Below are 24,707 nucleotides of genomic sequence, written 5' to 3'. Positions count from 1 at the left end.
GGTCTTTGGCATCAATAATTTGCATTGAAATAAAATAAATCTGATTGGATGTGGCTCCACCCCTTTTCTGAATTTGAACCCCAATCACCCAATGGCCAAGTGTACCAGGTACAGGTGATTAACAGTGCAAGAGGCTTGTGCCATTAACAGTGCAAGTATGGCAGCAATTAAATATTCCCCTTAAAGATTAATAGGTGGATTTTGATTGGCTTTTGTAGGCTCCACCCACTTTTCCGAATATTAATCCCAGTCACCCAGTGACCATCTGGGCAAAGTTTGAGAACCCTACCATTAACAGTGTAAGAATGGCTGCAGTTTACATTTTCTCAGTGAAATTTGTATTTGTCTCCGCCTACTGTTGACCCGGCATTGCCCGATTATGTATTTTGAAGGTGCTGGCTGCGCCCACTTTTCCTAACCCTAACACACAATTACTCAGTTACTCAATGACCAAGTTTGTGAGCTTTGCGGTCTCTGGCATCAATAACCTGCATTAAAATGAAACAAATCAGATTGGCTGTTTGGGGCTCCACCCCCTTATATAAATTTAAACCCCAGCGACGCAATGATCAACTGTAGCAGGTTTGAGGCTTGTGCCATTAGCAGTGCAAGAATGGCAGCAATGTAAATATTCCACTTGAAAATCAATAGGTAATTTTTGATTGGCTTTTGTAGGCTCCACCCACTTTTCTGAATATTAATCCCAGTCACCCAGTAATCAACTGTGCAAAGTTTGAGAGCCCTACCAATAACAGTTTAAGAATGACTGCTGTTTACATTTTCCCAGTAAAATTTGTGTTTGTCTCCGCCCACTTATGACTCGGCGTTGCCCGCTTATGTATTTGGCTGGTGTTGTTGGCTGTGCCCACTTTTCTAACCCTAACACACAATTAATCACTTACTCAATTACCAAGTTTGTAAGCTTTGTGGTGTTTGACATGAATAATTTGCATTGGAATGAAACAAATCTGATTGGCTGTTTGTGGCTCCACTCCCCTTTCTGAAATTGAACCCCAATCACCCAATGACCAACTGTACCAGGTTTGAGGCTTGTGCCATTAACAGTGCAAGAATGGCAGCAATGTAAATATTCCCTTTGAAAATCAATAGGTGAATTTTGATTGGCTTTTATAGGCTCCACCCACTTTTCTGAATATTAATCCAAATCACCCAGCGACCAACTGTGCAAAGTTTGAGAACCCTACCATTACCAGTGTAAGAATGGCTGCAGCTTACATTTCCCAGTGAAATTTGTATTTGTCTCCGCCCCCTTTTTGGTTATGGGAATAAAAAGTATCCTATACTTTATTCCAGGTAATGTACTATGAGTGTGCCAAATTACATTCAAATCCGTTCAGCCATTTTTGCGTGATTGAGTAACAAACATCCAAACATCCGAACTTTCCCATTTATTATATGTGTAGGATGGGAAAGTTTGGATGTTTGGATAGTTGTTACTCGATCACGCAAAAATGGCTGAAAGGATTTGCATGAAATTTGGCACACACATAGTACATTACCTGGAATAAAGTATAGGATACTTTGTATTCCCATAACCAAAAAGTGGGTGGAGACAAATGCAAATTTCACTGGGAAAATGTAAACTGCAGCCATTCTTACACTGTTAATGGTAGGGTTCTCAAACTTCACAATTGGTCACTGGGTGACTGGCATTAATATTCACAAAAATGGGTGGAGCCTACAAAAGCCAATCAAAATCCACCTATTGATTTTCAAGGGGAATATGTAATTGCTGTCATTCTTGCACTGTTAATGGTACAAGCCTTAAACCTGGTACAGTTGGTGATTGGGTGACTGAGGTTCAAATTCAGAAAAGGGAGTGAAGCCACAAACAGCCAATCAGATGTGTTTTATTTCAATGCAAGTTATTGATGCCAAAGCTCACAAACTTTGTCATTGAGTAATTGTGTGTTAGGGTTACAAAAAGTTGGCGGCGCCAACACCAGCTAAATACATACCCGAACAATGTTGGGACATCAGTGGGGTGGAGAAAAATACAAATTTAATTGGGAAAATGTAAACTGCAGCCATTCTTACACTGTTAATGGTAGGGTTCTCAAACTTTGCACAGTTGGTCACTGGGTGACTGGGATTAATATTCAGAAAAGTGGGTGGAGCCTACAAAACCAATCAAAATCCACCTATTGATTTTCAAGGGGAATATTTAATTGCTGTCATTCTTGCGCTGTTAATCACCTGTACCTGGTACACTTGGCCAATGAGTGATTGGGGGTTCAAATTTAGAAAAGGGGTGGAGCCACAGCCAATCAGATTTAATTTTTTTCAATGCAAATTATTGATGCCAAAGACCGCAAAACGTACAAACTTGGTCATTAAGTAATTGAGTAATTGTGTGTTAGGGTTAGGAAAAGTGGGCGGAGCCAACAGCAGCCAAACACATACCCGGGCAACGCCGGGCCACCAGCTAGTGTAGTATAAGGGTAAACTGAATGAATATATGGAATGGATAATTCAGGCAGTTACCTTATATTACATAGAAATAGTAAGATTGGATGAAAAATATTGGTTAATTAGTGGCCACCATTACGATAATAAAATGTATTTAGCCACACCCACTTCTAATGCCAGTATTCCGTGAGATCCAAAAATTAATTGAAGGGTTCCTCCAGGGCATAAAAAGTTGAGAAAGGCTGTGATGGGTCTGATTTCTAGGTACTTTCCCACAACTTTGGGCATTGTTGACCTGTGTGCAGTTGTTTATCTGTACCCATCGCCTTGTAACTGTCTGCACTGTGTATTCTCTTTTGTAAAGCAACACAGAAGATGATGGAACTCTTTAAATCGAAAATAATAATAATCTTTGAGTTGTATTTTTTCTCTTTCATGAAAATCATAATAACTTTTACCCCATTAGCAGCTTCAATAGAGTTATCTCATTTGAGATAAGTGCTCAGCTTTTGACCTCAGCCAGCAGAACTCGTTGTGCTGTAAATTCCTGGAATGCTTTGATCTCGCTCTACTAGCAGAAAATACAGAAACTGACAGCACAAGTCCTCTGTTATTGTCGCACGCTGCCCCCTAGTGACTCGTGGTTTTAAATACATTTTACAGCAGTAATAATTAGAAGCAGGGAAATGTAACAAATGTGCTAAAATAAATTGGCCTGGAGCACTTGCAAGCCTGTAAATAAATTGGTTCCTAAAGGGTTAAACCACGTTCTTCACATTCTGGCCAAACGCAGAGAGTCTTTTCATCAATCCCTCTCTGCCTCTCCTTTTCTGACACGTCTGCCCTGGCTGCTCACATGCCTCAATTATACAATTAGTTGTGTTATCAGGGACATCAGATTGCATACACAAATGATAATCTTGCTACAGTATATGCAAAACGCTACAGGATATCCGTCCAAAATAATCCTGGGGTTCTACTCACCAGTCATATTACAGTATAGTAGCCCAGCAACACAAATGGGGAGCCCGCCCAAATGTAAATCTATACTGACCTATTTATTGTTCGTATGACAAATATGCAGCCAAACCACACACTACATGTCATTCATACTGTGCAAATATTTTAGGCAAGTTTGGAAAAATGCTGTACAGTAAGACTGCCTTCATCGATATCTTATAGCAAGGGTCAGGAACCTTTTTGGCTGAAAGAGCCATAAACGCCACCGATTTTAAAATGTATTTCCCTGAGAGCCATACAGTATGTTTCAAACTGGAACAGTGCACATGTGCAGCAGAGGGCTCACGTCCTAGTTGCCATGGTGATGTGTATAAAGTTGATCCGGCGTGTCAGACACGTCTTCAGCTTCTCTTGGGTTTCAGCAACACCAGCAATTTCACCGAGAGCCAGACAGGGGAAATACAGACTAACAGCTTGTACAATTAGCTAGCTGACTTGGGTGTTGATTCACTTTGTAGGATGAGGTACCCGCACTTTGATTGGCCCAATAGGCTGCCTGTCATTTGACAGGCAGCCTATTGGGCCAAAGTGCGGGGATCTCGTCCTACAAAGTGAATCAACACCCAAGTCAGCTAGCTAATTGTACAAGCTGTTAGTCTGTATTTCCCCTGTCTGGCTCTCTAAGTAGGCAGTAGCGTGCCTACTTTGAAAATTTTACTTGCACTGCCTGAGCAATGTAGCATAGCGAATCAACCCCAACTGATTTGTCTGTAAGCCAGATGCAGCCATCCCGAGCCATAGGTTCCCTACCCCTGTCTTATAGGTACACTTGCATAAAATCAGGCATTCTGTAGTAGTATAACCAAATGTCCAGTGGCTTAAAGTGGATCCGAGATAATCTTACTCATTGCATAATTGTGTTCCTTTCATATAGTTTATAGGGCATTCCTCAAGCCAAATACTTTTTTTTGTTTTGTTTTAATACTCTAATTCCCTATAAACTAAACAAGCGTCGCCCACAGCTCCTCCAGTGCCTTGGCACTCTGCGCCTTAGTAGCAAGGGCTTATGGGAGCTCAGTCTGGGCAGGAGGAGGAGGTTACTAGCCAGAGATTTCAGAGGCAGAGGGGAGGAGGGAGGAAGAGAGGGGCGTGAAGTTTTCACAGGCTGAGAGGTGGAGATGTAGGCAAGCTTGCCTGTGTGTAATGTGACAAACAGAACATGGCCGCTGTCATTGTATCACAGGAATAAATAATCATAAACTGTTGAAGCTGTTTGCAGCTAGATATGCTGTGTAAACTATCTAAACTTTAGATACGATATATAGACAGGGAAGGTTAGTAGTTGGAGGCCCCCACAGCTCTGGACCTAACCAGTTATACCTACCAACCTTAGTGAGCCTTTCTGGTCCGGGGGCCCTGGTGAAGTCACAAGCTGTACAACCCCTATCTCTACGCCACTGTTCTACATGGAAGCTCACAAACAAAATCAGTTACTTTGTAATCAGTTATTGTAATTACCTTTATGATTTCGTTTCCAAGCAACTTGTCTGACTGGTTAAAAAAAATCAACCTCCCAACATCCATCAAAGGCGTCTCCAGTGACAGCAACGTATAATAAATACATTACCTGAGAAAGTGAAAATAACTCTGCAATTGCCTCTTCTGTGTATGTAATAGACTGACCACAGCTGCCGGAGGACCCAGCCTGGCCTGACCATGTCTAGTAAGTAGAGTTTACTCCATTACTTGTCCAACCTCAACCCCGAGGGGCCACATCTTGTACTCAGAGTCATTTCTACAGCGAAAAAAGAGGACACCCCATTAAATATTTAATTCATTATTGAGAATGTTGATATATTGATGTCTAATCTTGTTTATATTTATCTCTGGAAAATAAATGATTTTATCACGAGTAATCAAATAAAAATTAACCTTGATTTACTCATTAAAGTGAACCAGAGACGAAGCACCCTCATGTATTTTACCATAGAAATCAGTGGGAACATTAGAGAAAACATTTACTCTGCTCTCTGTTTCATCCTCACTGCTAAAAGTGTCTGTTATCTAGCTGAGATAAGAATCCCGGACTGAGCATTGAGTCTGGCTTTGCTATAATGACTCAGCTATAATGATTCCTGAGCACAGCCAGCAGGGGGCAGGCTTGGGCTTGAAAAGACACCAAAGAACACAGTCTCAGCTATAATCATTCTGTAGCAAAGCCAGACCGACTGCTCAGTCGGGATTCTTATCAAAGGTGATAACAGTCAGATTAAACAGAGAACAATGTAACAAAGAGCAGATTAGGTGTTTACTGTCATGTTCCCACTGATTTATAAGGTAAAATACATGAGGGTGCTTCATCTCTGGTTTTCTTTAAACAAAAGGTTTTTGAGGAAAGTTTGCCTCACTCTTCAGGCCTGGAACCCGCTAGAGCATTTTGGGTTTTTTTTTTAGCGTTTAGGGAGCGCTTTCAGTTGCTACCAATTTCCCTAAACGCTCTGCCAATGTAAATAGATGCGACAGATTCCTCTACAGCGATTGCGATTAGGCAAATCACAATCGCAGGACATGCAGCATTTCGGTAGCATTCTAATGAATTATATAGGAGCAGGGAAATCGCTCACAAAATCACTTGCAAAACGCTATCAAAACGGATTTTATTTTAGGACATCGTGCGGGCATTTCTTCTGTTCCTATGTACTTAGTAGTTGGGGGGGTAGATGTTAGCTGAATCGCTCCTCTGTGGTAAGAAAAGCCATAGAACACATCAGATTAACAGCTACCGGTGACATCTCTAAACGTAAGGTGCCCATTAACAGTACAATTTTTCACTAAATGTGATCTTTTAATGCGATTTGAATGATCGTAACTAATCGGATTGTTCACATTTACTGAATGATTCTTTCTTCAAATGCGATTATAAAATCCAACTTTTGGCTCGATTTTATCCTCGCAATCGACCAAAGAATCGTTCACTATCGATTGCATTCATACACTGCAAATTTTCTATACAAATCGCATCGGAAGATCGCATTTGGTGAAAAAATTGTACCGTATTGTGTGGTAGTCCATCTCTGAAGTCAGATCCTGGGGCTATCCCCCCAGCTGGGCATCAGCTCAGTCACCAATACATGTCAGGTTTGAGGACTGGTGTATTGTTCTCAGCTGTTTACTCATTTACCTGCTGATTAAGTGATTCCATGAGAATTGCTTGTAATACAGAAATGTCCATACTCGTTATGCATGAAGGCGCCATGGAATATGTTGGCGCTTTATAAATTAATAATAACTAGCTGGACGCCCGGCGTTGCCCAGGTATGTATTTGGCTGGTGTTGGATCCGCCCCCTTTTCCTAACCCTAACACACAATTACTCAATGACCAAGTTTGTGAGCTTTGGCGTCAATAATTTGCATTGAAATAAAATAAATCTGATTGGATGTGGCTCCACCCATTTTCTAAATTTGAACTCCAATCACCCAATGGCCAAGTGTACCAGGTACAGGTTATTAACAGTGCAAGAGGCTTGTGCCATTAACAGTGCAAGAATGGCAGCAATTACATATTCCCCTTGAAAATCAATAGGTGAATTTTTATTGGCTTTTGTAGGCTCCACCCACTTTTCTCAATATTAATCCCAGTCACCCAGTGACCAATTGTGCAAAGTTTGAGAACCCTACCATTAACAGTGTAAGAATGGCTGCTGTTTACATTTTCTCAGTGAAATTTGCATTTGTCTCCGCCTATGACCCGGAATTGCCCGATTATGTATTTGGCAGGTGTTGGCTGCGCCCACTTTTCCTAATCCTAACACATAATTAATCAACTACTCAATTACCAAGTTTGTGAGCTTTGTAGTCTTTGGCATCAATAACCTGCATGAAAATGAAACAAATCAGATTGGCTGTTTGGCGCTCCACCCCCTTATAAAAATTTAAACCCCAGTCACGCAATGATCAACTGTACCAGGTTTGAGGCTTGTGCCATTAACAGTGCAAGAATGGCAGCAATTAAATATTCCCCTTTAAAATCAATAGGTAATTTTTGATTGGCTTTTTTTAGGCTCCACCCACTTTTCTGAATATTAATCCCAGTCACCCAGGAACCAACTGTGCAAAGTTTGAGAACCCTACCATTAACAGTGTAAGAATGGCTGCTGTTTACATTTTCCCAGTAAAATTTGTATTTGTCTCCGCCCACTTATGACCCGGCGTTGCCCTTTTATGTATTTGGCTGGTGTTGGCTGTGCCCACTTTTCTAGCTGTTTGTGGCTCCACCCCCTTTCTGAAATTGAACCCCAGTCACCCAATAATCAACTGTACCAGGTTTGAGGCTTGTGCCATTAACAGTGCAAGAATGGCAGCAATTAAATATTCCCTTTGAAAATCAATAGGTGAATTTTGATTGGCTTTTATAGGCTCCACCCACTTTTCTGAATTGTAATCCCAGTCACCCAGTGACCAACTGTGCAAAGTTTGAGAACCCTACCATTAACAGTGTAAGAATGGCTGCAGTTTATATTTTCTCGGTGAAATATGTATTTGTCTCCGCCCACTGATGACCCGGTATTGCCCGATTATGTATTTGGCTGGTGTTGGCTGCGCCCACTTTTCCTAACCCTAACACACAATTACTCAATTTCTCAATGACCAAGTTTGTGAGCTTTGTGGTTTTTGGCATCAATAACCTGCGTTAAAATGAAACAAATAAGATTGGCTGTTTGTGGCTCCACCCCCTTTTATCAATTCAAACCCAAGTCACCCAATGATCATCTGTACCAGGTTTGAGGCTTGTGCCATTAACAGTGCAAGAATGGCAGCAATAAAATATTCCCCTGAAAAATCAATAGGTTAATTTTGATTGGCTTTTGTAGGCTCCACCCACGTTTCTGAATATTAATCCCAGTCACCCAGTAATCAACTGTGCAAAGTTTGAGAACCCTACAATTAACAGTGTAAGAATGGCTGCAGTTTACATTTTCCCAGTAAAATTTGTATTTGTCTCCGCCCTCTTATGACCCCATGTTGCCCGATTATGTAATTGGCTGGTGTTGGCTGTGCCCACTTTTCTAATCCTCACACACAATTTATCAATTACTCAATTACCAAGTTTGTGAGCTTTGCGGTGTTTGACATCAATAATTTGCATTGGAATGAAACAAATCTAATTGGCTATTTGTGGCTCCACCCCTTTCTGAAATTGAACCCCAGTCACCCAATGATCAACTGTACCAGGTTTGAGGCTTGTGCCATTAACAGTGCAAGAATGGCAGCAATGTAAATATTCCCTTTGAAAATCAATAGGTGAATTATGATTGGCTTTTGTAGGCTCCTCCCACCTTTCTGAATATTAATCTCAGTCACCCAGTGACCAACTGTGCAAAGTTTGAGAACCCTACCACTAACAGTGTAAGAATGGCTGCAGTTTACATTTTGCTAGTAAAATTTGTATTTGTCTCCGCCCACTTATGACCCCCTGTTGCCCGCTTAATGTATTTGGCTGGTGTTGGCTGTGCCCACTTTTCTAACCCTAACACACAATTAATCAATTACTCAATTACCAAGTTTGTGAGCTTTGCGGTGTTTGACATCAATAATTTGCTTTGGAATGAAACAAATCTGATTAGCTGTTTGTGGCTCCACCCCCTTTCTGAAATTGAACCCCAGTCACCCAATGATCAACTGTACCAGGTTTGAGGCTTGTGCCATTAACAGTGCAAGAATAGCAGCAATTACATATTCCATTTGAAAATCAATAGGTGAATTTTGATTGGCTTTTATAGGCTCCACCCACTTATCTGAATATTAATCCCAATCACCCAACGACCAACTGTGCAAAGTATGAGAACCCTACCATTAACAGTGTAAGAATGGCTGCAGTTTAAATTTTCCAGTGACATTTGTATTTGTCTCCGCCCCCTTTTTGGTTATGGGAATAAACAGTATCCTATACTTTATTCCAGGTAATGTACTATGTGTGTGCCAAATTTCATTCAAATCCGTTCAGCCATTTTTGCGTGATCGAGTAACAAACATCCAAACATCCAAACATCCGAACTTTCCCATTTATTATATTAGTAGGATGATGATGATGATGATGAAGGCACATCCGAAATAATGCAGTTTATACAGTGTATGTGATAAGGAGTTTTAAACTCCTAGCGTTTCTGTTCAGACTTTCATATTCCCTAGAATAATGCAAAAACACGCAGGCTTCCATAGGGTGTCCTAGTTTTCTCATGTGGCCATATGCATTTCTCTCAGTTTCTCTAGTTTCACCTGCTGCCCTCACTCTGTTTGAAGGCTGTAGGTAGTTTGGTAGTTGCTCCATGCTGAAGTGACACAATCAGTTTGCTCTGACGAGCTTTGCTGTTTAACCTGAGAACTGTTTGCTGGCAGCTGTGGGTGTTCACTACCAGCCTGTGCAGGGCTGGGCAAAATGGGCACTAGCCCAGGGCCACCACCTCTCTAAAAATGGAGCTGGGTTGAAGCCAGTAAGCAGTTAGGTTTCACAACACCCTGAGCGAAACTATATTTTCAACTTCCTCCTTGTACTACTATGCTAATCGGCAAATTTAATCATTGCCAGCCAGGATGAGCTCCCTGCCTGGTCTCTTTACTTTACCCCCCCCCCCCTTCCTCCTCTGCAGAAGTGTCTCAGCTGTTGCCACGGTGACGTGTCTATGCAGCAGAGGAGGGAGAGCAGAGTGAAGAGACCAGTCTGAGAGCTTATCCCAGTTGGCAATGATTACATTTGCCGATTAGCAGAGTAGTACAAGTTTTTACTGTTTTCTGCATTGAAAATAAACTTTTTTACACACAGGAATGCTTGGGAATGCTTTCAAATGATCTTTTACACACATATGAGTAGGTATTTAAATGTTAGTTTAGTCCCACTTTGATTTTGTTCGTTTGGTCACTCACCTAGCAATCTCAAGAATGGTAATATGGTCCTTGGTGTAGTACATCTGTAATCAACAGTGACTGTGTTGTCTATATGAAGTGTATGATCAGAAAGTACCATTATCAGAATCAGCATCAGAAACAATTTTATTTGGCCGAATAAGTTTGAACTTACAAGGAATCTGACTTAAAAATTGCTCAGTGTACCTGAGATCAAACTTGCAAAGCATTTATACTTACCTAGGCCTTCCTTCAGCTCCCTCGCCATCCTTCCGGGCCGCTCCAGTAATATTTGTGGGTGCTGTCTGTGCATTTGAATTTTACTGACCTTTCATGTCAGTTCAGTTATTGTCATGTCAGTTCAGTTAACTTTTCATTGTCATGTCAGTTCAGTTAACTTTTCATTGTCATGTCAGTTCAGTTAACCTTTAGGGCAGTTTTACACTTCTGTGGTATGATTCTCCCCCGTGGCAGGAGAGCCCGCTAAAGGAGAACTGCTCCAAAGCCCCTTTGACATTACCCTGCATTAGACATCACCGACAGGATAATAAACTTAGGCCCACCCCCCACTCAGTGATGCACTCCCTGCTGGACGGGAAGCTGTCACTGGGATTCCTGCGCTCTGTCTTTCACACTTCACTGCGTCGCCATTGACTTGTTGTTGCATACTGAATTTTTGGACTACAAGGCCCCTTTAACACTTCAAGGACCACTACCGCAAAAGATTTCATTTTTTAACACCCTCACAGTAGTTACACCAACCATACAGAAGATTCACTGTGACATTTATTTCAATGTCTAATATGGCCCTTTAATTATCTACATGTCACTGTACCCTCTATGTGTCAGTCCCTGCACTAGCGCTGACGGACTTCTGTAACTGTAATCCCATCATAGGGTAACCCTTGGCAAGCTGTAGTGCAGGGACTGACACATAGAGGGTACAGTGACATGTAGATAATTAAAGGGCCATATTAGACATTGAAATAAATGTCACAGTGAATCTTCTGTATGGTTGGTGTAACTACTGTGAGGGTGCTAAAAAAATGAAATCTTTTGCGATTGTGGTCCTTAAAGAGAACCAGAGAAGACATAAGGGAAAGGTTTTATACATACCTGGGGCTTCCTCCAGCCCCATACGCACGGATTGCTCCCACGCCGCCGTCCTCCGCCGCCTGTATGCGCCGGTACCGGGTCGCGTAGTTTAGGCCAGTCGGCGTCATCACGCGGCCAATTGTCCGCATCACAGGGGCTCCCTCCATACCCTTACGCGTGCGGCTCCATACTGCGCAGCCGCATGCATAAGGGTATGCCGGGAACCCCTGTGCATATGGACAATTGCCCGCTTCCGCCGGAAGTGACGGGACCCGGTACCGCCGATACAGGAAGCGGAGGATGGCAGCGTGGGAACGATCCAGGCTTCTGGGGCTGGAAGAAGCCCCAGGTATTTATGAAACCTTTACCTATTTTAGGTTTTGATTCCTCTCTGGTTCCCTTTAAGCAGTTGCTCTTAGTTATAACTGAAAGAAAACTGATTTTCAAAGTAAGGCCCATGTTTTCCTATGGCACAGTTCACACTAAATGCATTTTAACTGAAATCTTTTTCACAATGTACTAAAAAAAAACTCATACCAACTGATTAAGTGTAAAATGACCGTTAGACTCACGTTTTCTCTCAAAAGTGGGGAAAAAAAGTCACTGCATCTTATAGTCCAAATGAAGGGAGTTCCTGAACGTGAACGCTTGCCAATATGAACCTACAACCCGCCGCAATGTTGGGGACTCCCTGTACTGTGCCCATGCAGAGGAGGACACAGAGGGACACAGAGGGGCATAGAGGGGGACACAAGGAGGACAGAGGCGGACACATGGAGGACACAGGAGGAGACAAGGAGGACAGAGGCGGACACAGGAGGACACAAAGGGGCATAGAGGAGGACACAAGGGGGACACAAAGGGGCATAGAGGAGGACACAAGGGGACACAAAGGGGCATAGAGGAGGACACAAGGGGGACACAAAGGGGCATAGAGGAGGACACAAGGGGGACACAAAGGGGCATTGAGGAGGACACAAAGGGGCAGGGAGGACACAAGGGGGACACAAAGGGTCATAGAGGAGGACACAAGGAGGACACAAAGGGGCATAGAGGAGGACACAAGGAGGAAACGGATACAAAGAGGGGGACACAAAGGGGAAAACAGGAGGACACAAGGAGGACAGAGGCGGACACAGGAGGACACAAAGGGGCATAGAGGAGGACACAAGGGGGACACAAAGGGGCATAGAGGAGGACACAGGAGGACACAAAGAGGCATAGAGGAGGATACAAGGAGGACACGGGGACACAGAGGAGGACACAAGGGGGACACAAAAAGGTATAGAGCAGAACACAAAGGGGCATAGAGGACACAAGGAGACACATAGAGACACAAGAGGTACAAGGAAGCATGAGGTACAAAGGGGACATAATCCACAAGATGCCCCTTCACCGTGGATGCACCAGATGTAGTATATATATTTTTCCTCTGGCTTTTGTCCTCCATACCTAGGTGGGTCTCATGGTCAGGAGGAGCATCTTATATTCCAAAAATATGGTAATCCATGCAGTAGGCATGGATCATGCAGCAACGCACTGTTGACTTTGCAATGGCATTGTGGCGACTTGAATACTTCCATTGCATCGCGTTGCATTAAGGCTTCTTTCCCACCAGGACATTGCAATTTAGGGGATGTTATAGGTCGCATAACGTGCCCCTAACGCAACGCCTGGTGGTGCTGGACGAGGACGCTACCTAGAGCCGCGTTATGCAGCTCTTGGTGCGCCTTTTTTGTGCAATGTGATGCGGAGACCATGTGATCCGCATCACGTGGTGCTGCCGGCCAATCGCCACACAGAGCGGCCGCTCCAGGAAGTAAACACTGCACGTCACATGCAGTGAATATTAATTAGCCATGTGGCTGGCCGTAGAGGAGGAGGGGAGACCTCCTCCTCCAACATTACTGAGCATGTGCAAACAGTCTAACGCAGCTTAGCCGCGTATAATGTACAGCATGCAGCACTTTAACTTGACGTGCAGCGTTACAATGTAACGCAACGTGGGCACTGTGAACAGCCCATTGATTTTTCATTGCTGTGCGGTGGGCTGCGTTACAGGCTGCTCTAACGTGCGCCTGTAACGTCCCACTGTGAAAGCAGCCTTAGTGTGTAAGTCTACATAAACTTAGAGTGACTTAGCGGCCTCTTGCGGTAAAATACCTTACCGCAACGCCATAGTGTAAAAGGGGCTTCAAGAGTACAGCTCTGGTTAGAATATTTTTGTTTTTAGTTTGAGACGGGCATGTGGCAGTGGGCGAGATATTCTGAAACCTTTGTCAGGATTTATTGTCTTCCATGTCCATGAGACAAAATGAAAAATTTGAAATCAAGAGTCAATATACCACAAAGTGCTACAAAAATAGGAACTATCATGTGTGCACATCATAAAATGGAATAAAAAAAAAAAAAAGAGTAAAAAGTAAAGTAGACTAGTGATGGCCTAGACAGTTCGCCAGTTCGCCAGTGAACAGTTCCTGTCGAACTTGGGCTTTTCGCCGTTCGCATTTAATGCAAAAAAAAATGTTTGTTAAAAATGTACGTTTGCATTTTGGTTCGCATCAATGGCTGCTGACTTAAAGAGGATCTGTAACATGAAAAGATCCCCTGGGGGGTACTCACCTCGGGTGGGGGAAGCCTCCGGATCCTAATGAGGCTTCCCACGCCGTCCTCCATCCGTCAGGGGTCTCGCTGCAGCCCTCCGTGGAGTCCGGGCAGCGGTGACGTCAATATTTACCTTCCTGGCTCCTGCGCAGGCGCTCTGACGGCTGTCGGCTCCGAACTACACGGAAATACCCGATCGCCGTCGGATCTGCTCTACTGCGCAGGCGCAAGTTTCCTGCGCCTGCGCAGTAGAGCGGACCCGAATGAGATCGGGTATTTCCGTGTAGTTCGGAAACGGAAAGCCGCCACAGCGCCCCCGCTGGAGCCAGCAAAGGTAAATATTGAACTGACAGTCGGCACAGTCGCCGGCTGTTCGGAGGGCTGCGGCGAGACCCCTGTGGGACAGAGGACGGCATGGGAAGCCTCATTAGGATCCGGAGGCTTCCCCCACCCGAGGTGAGTACCCCCCAGGGGATCTTTTTAATGTTACAGAGTCTCTTTAAGTGGTTATTAGTAAACACCAAATTTGCAAGGTATGTTGTTTTTTTAAAGACCTTGTAGTTTTTGAGAAAATCGATGTTAAACTTAGGCCCCGTTCACACTTGCGGTTCGAGTCTGCAAGTGTCCGGGGGTCCGGGTCCGGGGGCCGCAAAGAGACCGTAAGGGTCAAGTTGCCACCAGTTGCGGATCCAGAATGTATCAGTTCCGGCTACAATAAAGTAGCCGGAACTAGATACATTGCAGTGCCAGAAAGGCACCGCAAGCATGGGGGATACCGGCGTGTAGTCCGGGCCCTCCAAGTGGCATAGGACCGGTGCTGGAAGCATCCGGTCCTATTGCCAGTGTGATGAGAAACATCCGTTTCTCATTGCACAGCATGGCCGCATGTTCGGGTCAGGATCTGGCCCGGGTCCGCAGCCGCACCGGGACGGACTGAAAAATAGAGCATGTTGGAAAAAAGCCGGATCGTCCCGGAGCTGCGTTCCCGGATCGGATCCGGACTAGTGTTGGGCGAACACCTAGATGTTCGGGTTCGCGAACGTTCGCCGAACATCGCCGCGATGTTCGGGTGTTCGCGCCGAACTCCGAACATAATGGAAGTCAATGGGGACCCGAACTTTCGTACTTTGTAAAGCTTCCTTACATGCTACATACCCCAAATTTGCAGGGTATGTGCACCTTGGGAGTGGGTACAAGAGGAAAAAAAATATTTGAAAAAGAGCTTATAGTTTTTGAGAAAATTGATTGTAAAGTTTCAAAGGAAAAACTGTCTTTTAAATGTGGAAAATGTAATGTTTCTTTGCACAGGTAACATGCTTTTTGTCGCCATGCAGTCATAAATGTAATACAGATGAGAGGTTCAATAAACAGGGACTGGAAACGCTAACCCAGCAGCAGCACACGTGATGGAACTAGAGGAGGCGCAGGAGGAGAAGGCCACGCTTTTTGAGACACAACATCCCAGGCCTTGCATGAGGACAAATAGCGTGCGGATATAGCAATGCTTTTTGCCGCCATGCAGTCATAAATGTAATACAGATGAGAGGTTCAATAAACAGGGACTGGAAACGCTAACCCAGCAGCAGCACACATGATGGAAAAGGAGGAGGCGCAGGAGGAGAAGGCCACGCTTTTTGAGACGCAACCCAGGCCTTGCATGAGGACAAAAAGCGTGCGGATATAGCAATGCTTTTTGCCGCCATGCAGTCATAAGTGTAATACAGATGAGAGGTTCCATAAACAGGGACCGGAAACGCTAACCCAGCAGCAGCAGCACACGTGATGGAACAGGAGCAGGCGCAGGAGGAGAAGGCCATGCTTTTTGAGACACAACAACCCAGGCCTTGCATGAGGACAAAAAGCGTGCGGATATAGCAGCAATGCTTTTTGCTGCCATGCAGTCATAAATGTAATACAGATGAGAGGTTCAATAAACAGGGACCGGAAACGCTAAACCATCCCAGATGTTCATTGGTCATGTTACTTGGTTGGGGTCCTGGAGTGTTGCGTAGTCGTTTCCAATCCAGGATTGATTCATTTTAATTTGAGTCAGACGGTCTGCATTTTCTGTGGAGAGGCGGATACGCCGATCTGTGACGATGCCTCCGGCAGCACTGAAACAGCGTTCCGACATAACGCTGGCTGCCGGGCAAGCCAGCACCTCTATTGCGTACATTGCCAGTTCGTGCCAGGTGTCTAGCTTCGATACCCAATAGTTGAAGGGTGCAGATGGATTGTTAGACACAGCTACGCCATCTGACATGTAGTCCTTGACCATCTTCTCCAGGCGATCGGTGTTGGAGGTGGATCTGCACGCTTGCTGTTCTGTGGGCTGCTGCTGCATGGGTGTCAGAAAATTTTCCCACTCCAAGGACACTGCCGATACCATTCCCTTTTGGGCACTAGCTGCGGCTTGTGTTGTTTGCTGCCCTCCTGGTCGTCCTGGGTTTGCGGAAGTCAGTCTGTCGGCGTACAACTGGCTAGAGGAGGGGGAGGATGTCAATCTCCTCTCTAAAGTCTCCACAAGGGCCTGCTGGTATTCTTCCATTTTGACCTGTCTGACTCTTTCTTCAAGCAGTTTTGGAACATTGTGTTTGTACCGTGGATCCAGAAGGGTATAAACCCAGTAATTGGTGTTGTCCAGAATGCGCACAATGCGTGGGTCGCGTTCAATGCAGTGTAGCATGAATTGAGCCATGTGTGCCAGAGTCCTACCAGAATCCTCATCATCCTCTTGTGAGCGTTGTGATAGTTGTTGTGATGCATCATAGTCGTCACCTTCTTCCTGGTCTGCTTCTGCTCACCATTCGCGCTGAATTGTGGAAGTCCAACGTGCACCTCTCTGGCCCTCGTCAGTGGTGGCAGGAAATTCCTGCTCCAACTCCAGCTGTTCCTCCTCCTCTTCTTCGTCATAGCTGCTGGGGCCAGCGTTTCCTGAGGCGGATGGCCTGATGTTGGTACCATCACGCTGATCGTTTTCTCCTTCAGATTCCCCCAGTTGCATCATCATGACAGCTGTTTCCTTGATTTTCAACATTGACCTCTTCAGTAAACACAGCAGTGGTATGGTAATGCTGACTGAAGAGTTGTCACTGCTCACAAGCAACGTGGATTGCTCAAAATTTTGGAGGACTTGGCAGAGGTCCAACATGTTGGCCCAATCGGATCCACAGAAGCTTGGCAGCTGGCCGGATGCGCCTCGGTACTGCGCCGTCATGTACTGGACCACTGCACTCTTCTGCTCGCAAAAGCGGGCTAGCATGTGCAGCGTAGAATTCCAGCGCGTAGGGACATCACACAGCAAGCGATGGTGGGGGAGATTGAAGCGCTCCTGCATCTTGGCGAGTGCCCCCGAAGCAGTACTGGAAGTTCTACAATGTTTGGCCACTCGACGCACCTTCAACAGAAGATCGGCCACACCTGGGTATGTCTTCAGGAACCGCTGAACTACTAGGTTCATCACGTGCGCCAGGCAAGGGATGTTTGTCAGCTTAGCCAACCTTAAAGCGCGAATGAGATTACTCCCATTATCACACACAACCATGCCCGGTTTCAGGTCCAGCGGTGCCAGCCACAAATCCGTCTGTTCCTTTATTCCCCTCCAAATTTCCTCCCCTGTGTGCTGCTTATCCCCAAGGCAGATCAGCTTCAGCAACGCTTGCTGACGCATGCCAACAGCTGTGCTGCACTGCTTCCACGATCCTACTGCTGCTGGTGCTGGGTTAGCGTTTCCGGATGAGGTACAGCTTTGAGATGCGTTGGAGGAGAAGGAGTCAGAGAGGTAGGTGCTGCTGTTGTTATCCAGTGGGAGGGACGGCGGTGCGGCTGTTTGCGGCGTGGGCAACACCCGCGCCGTAGCAGGTGAGGAATCGCTGCCAGGCTCCACAAGGTTCACCCAGTGCGCGGTAAGGGAGATGTATCGACCCTGGCCGAACGCACTCGTCCAGGTGTCAGTGGTGAGGTGAACCTTGCAGGCAACGGCATTCTTCAAGCTTCGGGTTATTTTGCTGACCACGTGCTCATGCAACTCAGGCACTGCAGAGCGCGCAAAGTGGTAGCGGCTGGGAACCACGTAACGTGGGATGGCCACTGACATCATGCCCTTGAAGCTGTTTGTCTCCACCACTCGATATGGCAGCATTTCGCAGGCCAGAAGCTTGGCTATGCTGGCTGTTACTGCCACGGCCCGGGGGTCATTTGCTGGCAATTTCCTCTTGCGCTCAAACATCTCCGAGACAGACAACTGAACCGTAGGGCTGCACACTGAAGGGCTGTTGGTTGTTGTGTTTGATGAACACTGGGAGACCTCAAGAGCACTACTCCGGAAAGTGACAGTGTCAGCGTCGTCTGATGTTTGTGAATGTTGTGAACCACGCAATGGCTGGGCTACTGCTGCTGCTGAAGCGGGTCTGGTGGTGAGTCTGGTGAACCCAAGGGAGGCAGTGTTGCTGGTACCCTGTCCTGTCGAGTTTGCCCACAGAGTGGGATGTTTGGATAGCATGTGGCGGCTCATGCTGGTGGTGGAGAGGTTGTTAATACTTTTCCCCCTGCTCAGGCGGGTCTTGCACACCTTGCACATCGCCATGGTAACATCCTCAGTGCAGTCTTCAAAGAAAGCCCAGACTTTGGAGCACCTGCCTTGCTGGCGATTTCTGTTTGCGCCTCTTTTGCCTCTCACTTGAACTTCCACGCTTGTGGTGCCTGAAATTGCGCGCCGCCTACCTTGTGGCACAAGGCGAACTCGTGCAGCAGTGGGTTCTTCAACAGACTCATCTGTGCTGCTGCTACGACGGCGATGTTCTCGTTCACAAACAAAATCTGGGTCTATGTCCACATTGTCCATACCCTCCTCTTCCATCTCCTCAAACTCGTCATATGTCATTGTGGGGGGCCGCCGCCGTGGAGTAGAGCTCCCCAGAACAACCTCTGCGCAGCTCACTCCAACGTCGTCTTCCAGAGCTTCTCGGCCGACCTCCTGCAATTGCAACCCCTCCTGCCCAACTTGCTCTGGGATTTGGGTTTCAAAGTCCTCGGACTCGCCTTGTTGTATTTCAGTGCCCGGTGCATTTCCCACAGTGAATGGTTGTGAATCCGGGCACAACATTTCTGGCTGTTCCTCCATTGACCTTTCAAAGGTGGAAGTTTGTTGGGCTGGGAATAGCTCCTGCGAATACCCCATTGTGTCCTGAGGTAATTCATCGGACTGGTTATCTGGCAGTTGTGTGCGTGGTGTCGCTGCCGGTTGTGTCAGCTTTGTGCCCACTGGCTCCTTGTAACTGGCTGAGGACTCGGACCTCGTGCGTGATGTGCTGGTGCTGCTTAACCCACTGCTGGACGCTTGAGAGGTCATCCAAGTAATTATCTGGTCCTGTTCTTTTGGATCTGTGAGGGTTGTTGTCCTGGACAACATGGGCGGTATTGAGTGGGTTTTCTTGGGTGCTCCCCTGTGGCCTGTACGTGAACCGTCAGGGGAAACACCTCTTCCCTTGCCCCTCCCTCTTTCACCGGATTTCTTCCTCATTTCATTTATCCTTAAAGTACACGCTGACTGGCAGCAGTACAGTGGCAGTACAGAAATGCTATACAGTGGTGGGTGAGCGGTGTACCACTATTGCCAGCAGCGACACAGAGCACAATGCTATACAGTGGCGGGTGAGCGGTGTACTACTGTTCCCAGCAGACACAGAGTGGCAGTAAACACAATGCTATATAGTGTGGCTGAGCCGTGTACACACAGTGGCAGTAAACAATGCTATATAGTCTGGCTGAGCGGTGTACACAGAGTGGCAGTACACACAATGCTATATAGTCTGGCTGAGCGGTGTAAACAGAGTGGCAGTACACACAATGCTATAGAGTCTGGCTGAGCCGTGTACACACAGTGGCAGTAAACAATGCTATATAGTATGGCTGAGCGGTGTACACAGAGTGGCAGTACACACAATGCTATATAGTCTGGCTGAGCGGTGTACACAGAGTGGCAGTACACACAATGCTATATAGTCTGGCTGAGCCGTGTACACAGAGTGGCAGTACACACAATGCTATATAGTCTGGCTGAGCCGTGTACACAGAGTGGCAGTACACACAATGCTATATAGTCTGGCTGAGCGGTGTACACAGAGTGGCAGTACACACAATGCTATGTAGTCTGGCTGAGCGGTGTACACAGAGTGGCAGTACACACAATGCTATGTAGTCTGGCTGAGCGGTGTACACAGAGTGGCAGTACACACAATGCTATAGAGTCTGGCTGAGCGGTGTACACAGAGTGGCAGTACACACAATGCTATATAGTCTGGCTGAGCGGTGTACACAGAGTGGCAGTACACACAATGCTATAGAGTCTGGCTGAGCGGTGTACACAGAGTGGCAGTACACACAATGCTATATAGTCTGGCTGAGCGGTGTACACAGAGTGGCAGTACACACAATGCTATAGAGTCTGGCTGAGCGGTGTACACAGAGTGGCAGTACACACAATGCTATATAGTCTGGCTGAGCGGTGTACACAGAGTGGCAGTAAACAATGCTATATAGTCTGGCTGAGCGGTGTACACAGAGTGGCAGTAAACAATGCTATATAGTCTGGCTGAGCGGTGTACACAGAGTGGCAGTACACACAATGCTATATAGTCTGGCTGAGCCGTGTACACACAGTGGCAGTAAACAATGCTATATAGTCTGGCTGAGCGGTGTACACACAGTGGCAGTACACACAATGCTATATAGTCTGGCTGAGCGGTGTACACAGAGTGGCAGTACACACAATGCTATATAGTCTGGCTGAGCCGTGTACACACAGTGGCAGTAAACAATGCTATATAGTCTGGCTGAGCGGTGTACACACAGTGGCAGTACACACAATGCTATATAGTCTGGCTGAGCGGTGTACACACAGTGGCAGTACACACAATGCTATATAGTCTGGCTGAGCGGTGTACACAGAGTGGCAGTACACACAATGCTATATAGTCTGGCTGAGCCGTGTACACACAGTGGCAGTAAACAATGCTTTATATAGCGTGGCTGAGCGAGGTACACAGTGGCAGTACACACAATGCTATATAGTGTGGCTGAGCGAGCGGTGTACTACTGTTCCCAGCAGCGACACACAATGACTGGGGGGACCCTGGCTAGCGTGGCTGGAGCGCGAACTACCCTGCCTGTCTACCCAAAGCTAAACCCACAGACAAATGGCGGAGATATGACGTGGTTCGGGTATTTATTTACCCGAACCACGTGACCGTTCGGCCAATCAGAGCGCGTTCGGGCCGAACCACGTGACCCGTTCGGCCAATCAGAGCGCGTTCGGGGTCCGAACCACGTGACCCGTTTGGCCAATCACAGCGCTAGCCGAACGTTCGGGGAACGTTCGGCCATGCGCTCTTAGTTCGGCCATGCGCCCGAACGGTTTGGCCGAGCACCATCAGGTGTTCGGCCGAACTCGAACATCACCCGAACAGGGTGATGTTCTGCAGAACCCGAACAGTGGCGAACACTGTTCGCCCAACACTAATCCGGACGGTCGCACGAGTGTGAATGGATACATTGATTAACAATGTATCCATTCACCATTCGCTGTGTACGACGTGAAACATCCGAACTTTCCCATTTATTATATTAGTAGGATACTCTGAACATACAGTGGTGTGAAGAACTATTTGCCCCCTTCCTGATTTCTTATTCTTTTGCATGTTTGTCACACTTAAATGTTTCTGCTCATCAAAAACCGTTAACCATTAGTTAGAGATAACATAATTGAACACAAAATGCAGTTTTAAATGATGGTTTTTATTATTTAGTGAGAAAAATAACTCAAAACCTACATGGCCCTGTGTGAAAAAGAAATTGCCCCCTGAACCTAATAACTGGTTGGGCCACCCTTAGCAGCAATACCTGCAATCAAGCGTTTGCGATAACTTGCAACAAGTCTTTTACAGCGCTCTGGAGGAATTTTGGCCCACTCATCTTTGCAGAATTGTTGTATTTCAGCTTTAATTGAGGGTTTTCTAGCATGAACTGCCTTTTTAAGGTCATGCCACAACATCTCAATAGGATTCAGGTCAGGGCTTTGACTAGGCCACTCCAAAGTCTTCATTTTGTTTTTCTTCAGCCATTCAGAGGTGGATTTGCTGGTGTCTTTTGGGTCATTGTCCTGCTGCAGTACCCAAGATCGCTTCAGCTTGAGTTGACGAACAGATGGCCGGACATTCTCCTTCAGGATTTTTTGGTAGACAGTAGAATTCATGGTTCCATCTATCACAGCAAGTCTTCCAGGTCCTGAAGCAGCAAAACAACCCCAGACCATCACACTACCACCACCATATTTTACTGTTGGTATGATGTTCTTTTGCTGAAATGCTGTGTTACTTCTACGACAGAGTTAACAGGACACGCACCTTCCAAAAAGTTCAACTTTTGTCTCGGCGGTCCACAAGGTATTTTCCCACAAGTCTTGGCAATCATTGAGATGTTTTTTTAGCAAAATTGAGACGAGCCTTAATGTTCTTTTTGCTTAAAAGTGGTTTGCGCCTTGGATATCTGCCATACAGGCCGTTTTTGCCCAGTCTCTTTCTTATGGTGGAGTTGTGAACACTGACCTTAATTGAGGCAAGTGAGCCCTGCAGTTCTTTAGATGTTGTCCTGGGGTCTTTTGTGGCCTCTCGGATGAGTTTTCTCTGCGCTCTTGGGGTAATTTTGGTCGGCCAGCCACTCCTGGGAAGGTTCATCACTGTTCCATGTTTTTGCCATTTGTGGATAATGGCTCTCACTGTGGTTCGCTGGAGTCCCAAAGCTTTAGAAATGGCTTTATAACCTTTACCAGACTGATAGATCTCAATTACAGTACTTTTGTTCTCATTTGTTCCTGAATTTCTTTGGATCTTGGCATGATGTCTAGCTTTTGAGGTGCTTTTGGTCTACTTCTCTGTGTCAGATAGCTCATATTTAAGTGATTTCTTGATTGAAATAGGTGTGGCAGTAATCAGGCCTGGGGGTGACTACAGAAATTGAACTCAGGTGTGATAAACCACAGTTAAGCTATTTTTTAACAAGGGGGGGCAATCACTTTTTCACACAGGGCCATGTAGGTTTTGAGTTTTTTTTCCTCACTAAATAATAAAAACCATCATTTAAAACTGCATTTTGTGTTCAATTATGTTATCTTTGACTAATAGTTAACGGTTTTTGATGAGCAGAAACATTTAAGTGTGACAAACATGCAAAAGAATAAGAAATCAGGAAGGGGGCAAATAGTTTTTCACACCACTGTATGTTCAGAGTATCCTACTAATATAATAAATGGGAAAGTTCGGATGTTTGGATGTTTGGATGTTTGTTACTCGATCACGCAAAAATGGCTGAACGGATTTGAATGAAATTTGGCACACACATAGTACTCTACCTGGAATAAAGTATAGGATACTTTTTATTCCCATAACCAAAAAGGGGGCGGAGACAAATACAAATTTCACTGGGAAAATGTAAACTGCAGCCATTCTTACACTGTTAATGGCAGGGTTCTCAAACTTTGCACAGTTGGTCACTGGGTGACTGGGATTAATATTAAGAAAAGTGGGTGGAGCCTACAAAAGCCAATCATAATTCACCTATTGATTTTCAAGGGGAGTATTTACATTGCTGCCATTCTTGCACTGTTAATGGCACAAGCCTTAAACCTGTTACAGTTGATCATTGGGTGACTGGGGTTCAATTTCAGAAAGGGGGGTGGAGCCACAAACAGCCAATTAGTTTTGTTTCATTCCAGTGCAAATTATTTATGCCAAACACCGCAAAGCTCACAAACTTGGCAATTGAGTAATTGATTAATTGTGTGTGAGGGTTAGAAAAGTGGGCACAGCCAACACCAGCCAAATACATAAGCGGGCAACACGGGGTCATAAGTGGGCGGAGACAAATTTTACTGGGAAAATGTAAACTGCAGCCATTCTTACACTATTAATCGTAGGGTTCTCAAACTTTGCACAGTTAATTACTGGGTGACTGGGATTAATATTCAGAAAAGTGGGTGGAGCCTACAAAAGCCAATCAAAAATTACCTATTGATTTTTCAGGGGAATATTTAATTGCTGCCATTCTTGCACTGTTAATGGCACACCTGGTACAGTTGATCATTGGGTGACTGGGGTGTAAATTGATAAAAGGGGTGGAGCCACAAACATACAATCTTATTTGTTTCATTTTAATGCAGGTTATGGATGCCAAAAACCGCAAAGCTCACAAACTTGGACATTGAGCAATTGAGTAATTGTGTGTTAGGGTTAGGAAAAGTGGGTGCAGCCAACACCAGTCAAATACATAATCGGGCAATACCGGGTCATTAGTGGGCGGAGACAAATACACATTTCACTGAGAAAATTTAAACTGCAGCCATTCTTACACTGTTAATGGTAGGGTTCTCAAACTTTGCACAATTGGTCACTGGGTGACTGGGATTAATATTCAGAAAAGTGGGTGGAGCCTACAAAAGAAAATCAAAATTCACCTATTGATTTTCAAGGGGAATATGTAATTGCTGCCATTCTTGCACTGTTAATGGCACAAGCCTTAAACCTGGTACAGTTGGTCATTGGGTGACTGGGGTTCAAATTTAGACAAAGGGGTGGAGCCACAAGCAGCCAATCAGATTTGTTTAATCTCAATGCAAATGATTGATGCCAAAGACTGCAAAGTGCACAAACTTGGTAATTGGGTA

General features: G+C 45.5%; 1 protein-coding gene across 1 annotated transcript in view; it reads left to right on the top strand.

The window, feature by feature from the left end:
• Positions 1-5,006: 5,006 nt before the first annotated feature.
• LOC137545162 (tachylectin-2-like) overlaps positions 5,007-24,707 on the top strand; it is a 35,838-nt gene continuing 16,137 nt past the window's right edge. Inside the window, exon 1 of the mRNA XM_068266278.1 lies at positions 5,007-5,113. Coding sequence (XP_068122379.1) covers positions 5,107-5,113 — 7 coding nt within the window. The 5' untranslated portion in view covers positions 5,007-5,106. The remainder of the gene's footprint in view (positions 5,114-24,707) is intronic.

This window comes from Hyperolius riggenbachi, chromosome 1 (genome assembly GCF_040937935.1).
Source record: "Hyperolius riggenbachi isolate aHypRig1 chromosome 1, aHypRig1.pri, whole genome shotgun sequence".
Lineage (NCBI taxonomy): Eukaryota > Metazoa > Chordata > Amphibia > Anura > Hyperoliidae > Hyperolius > Hyperolius riggenbachi.
The sequence above is the reverse complement of the archived record's forward strand: the minus strand, read 5'-3'. Positions and strand labels throughout refer to the sequence as shown.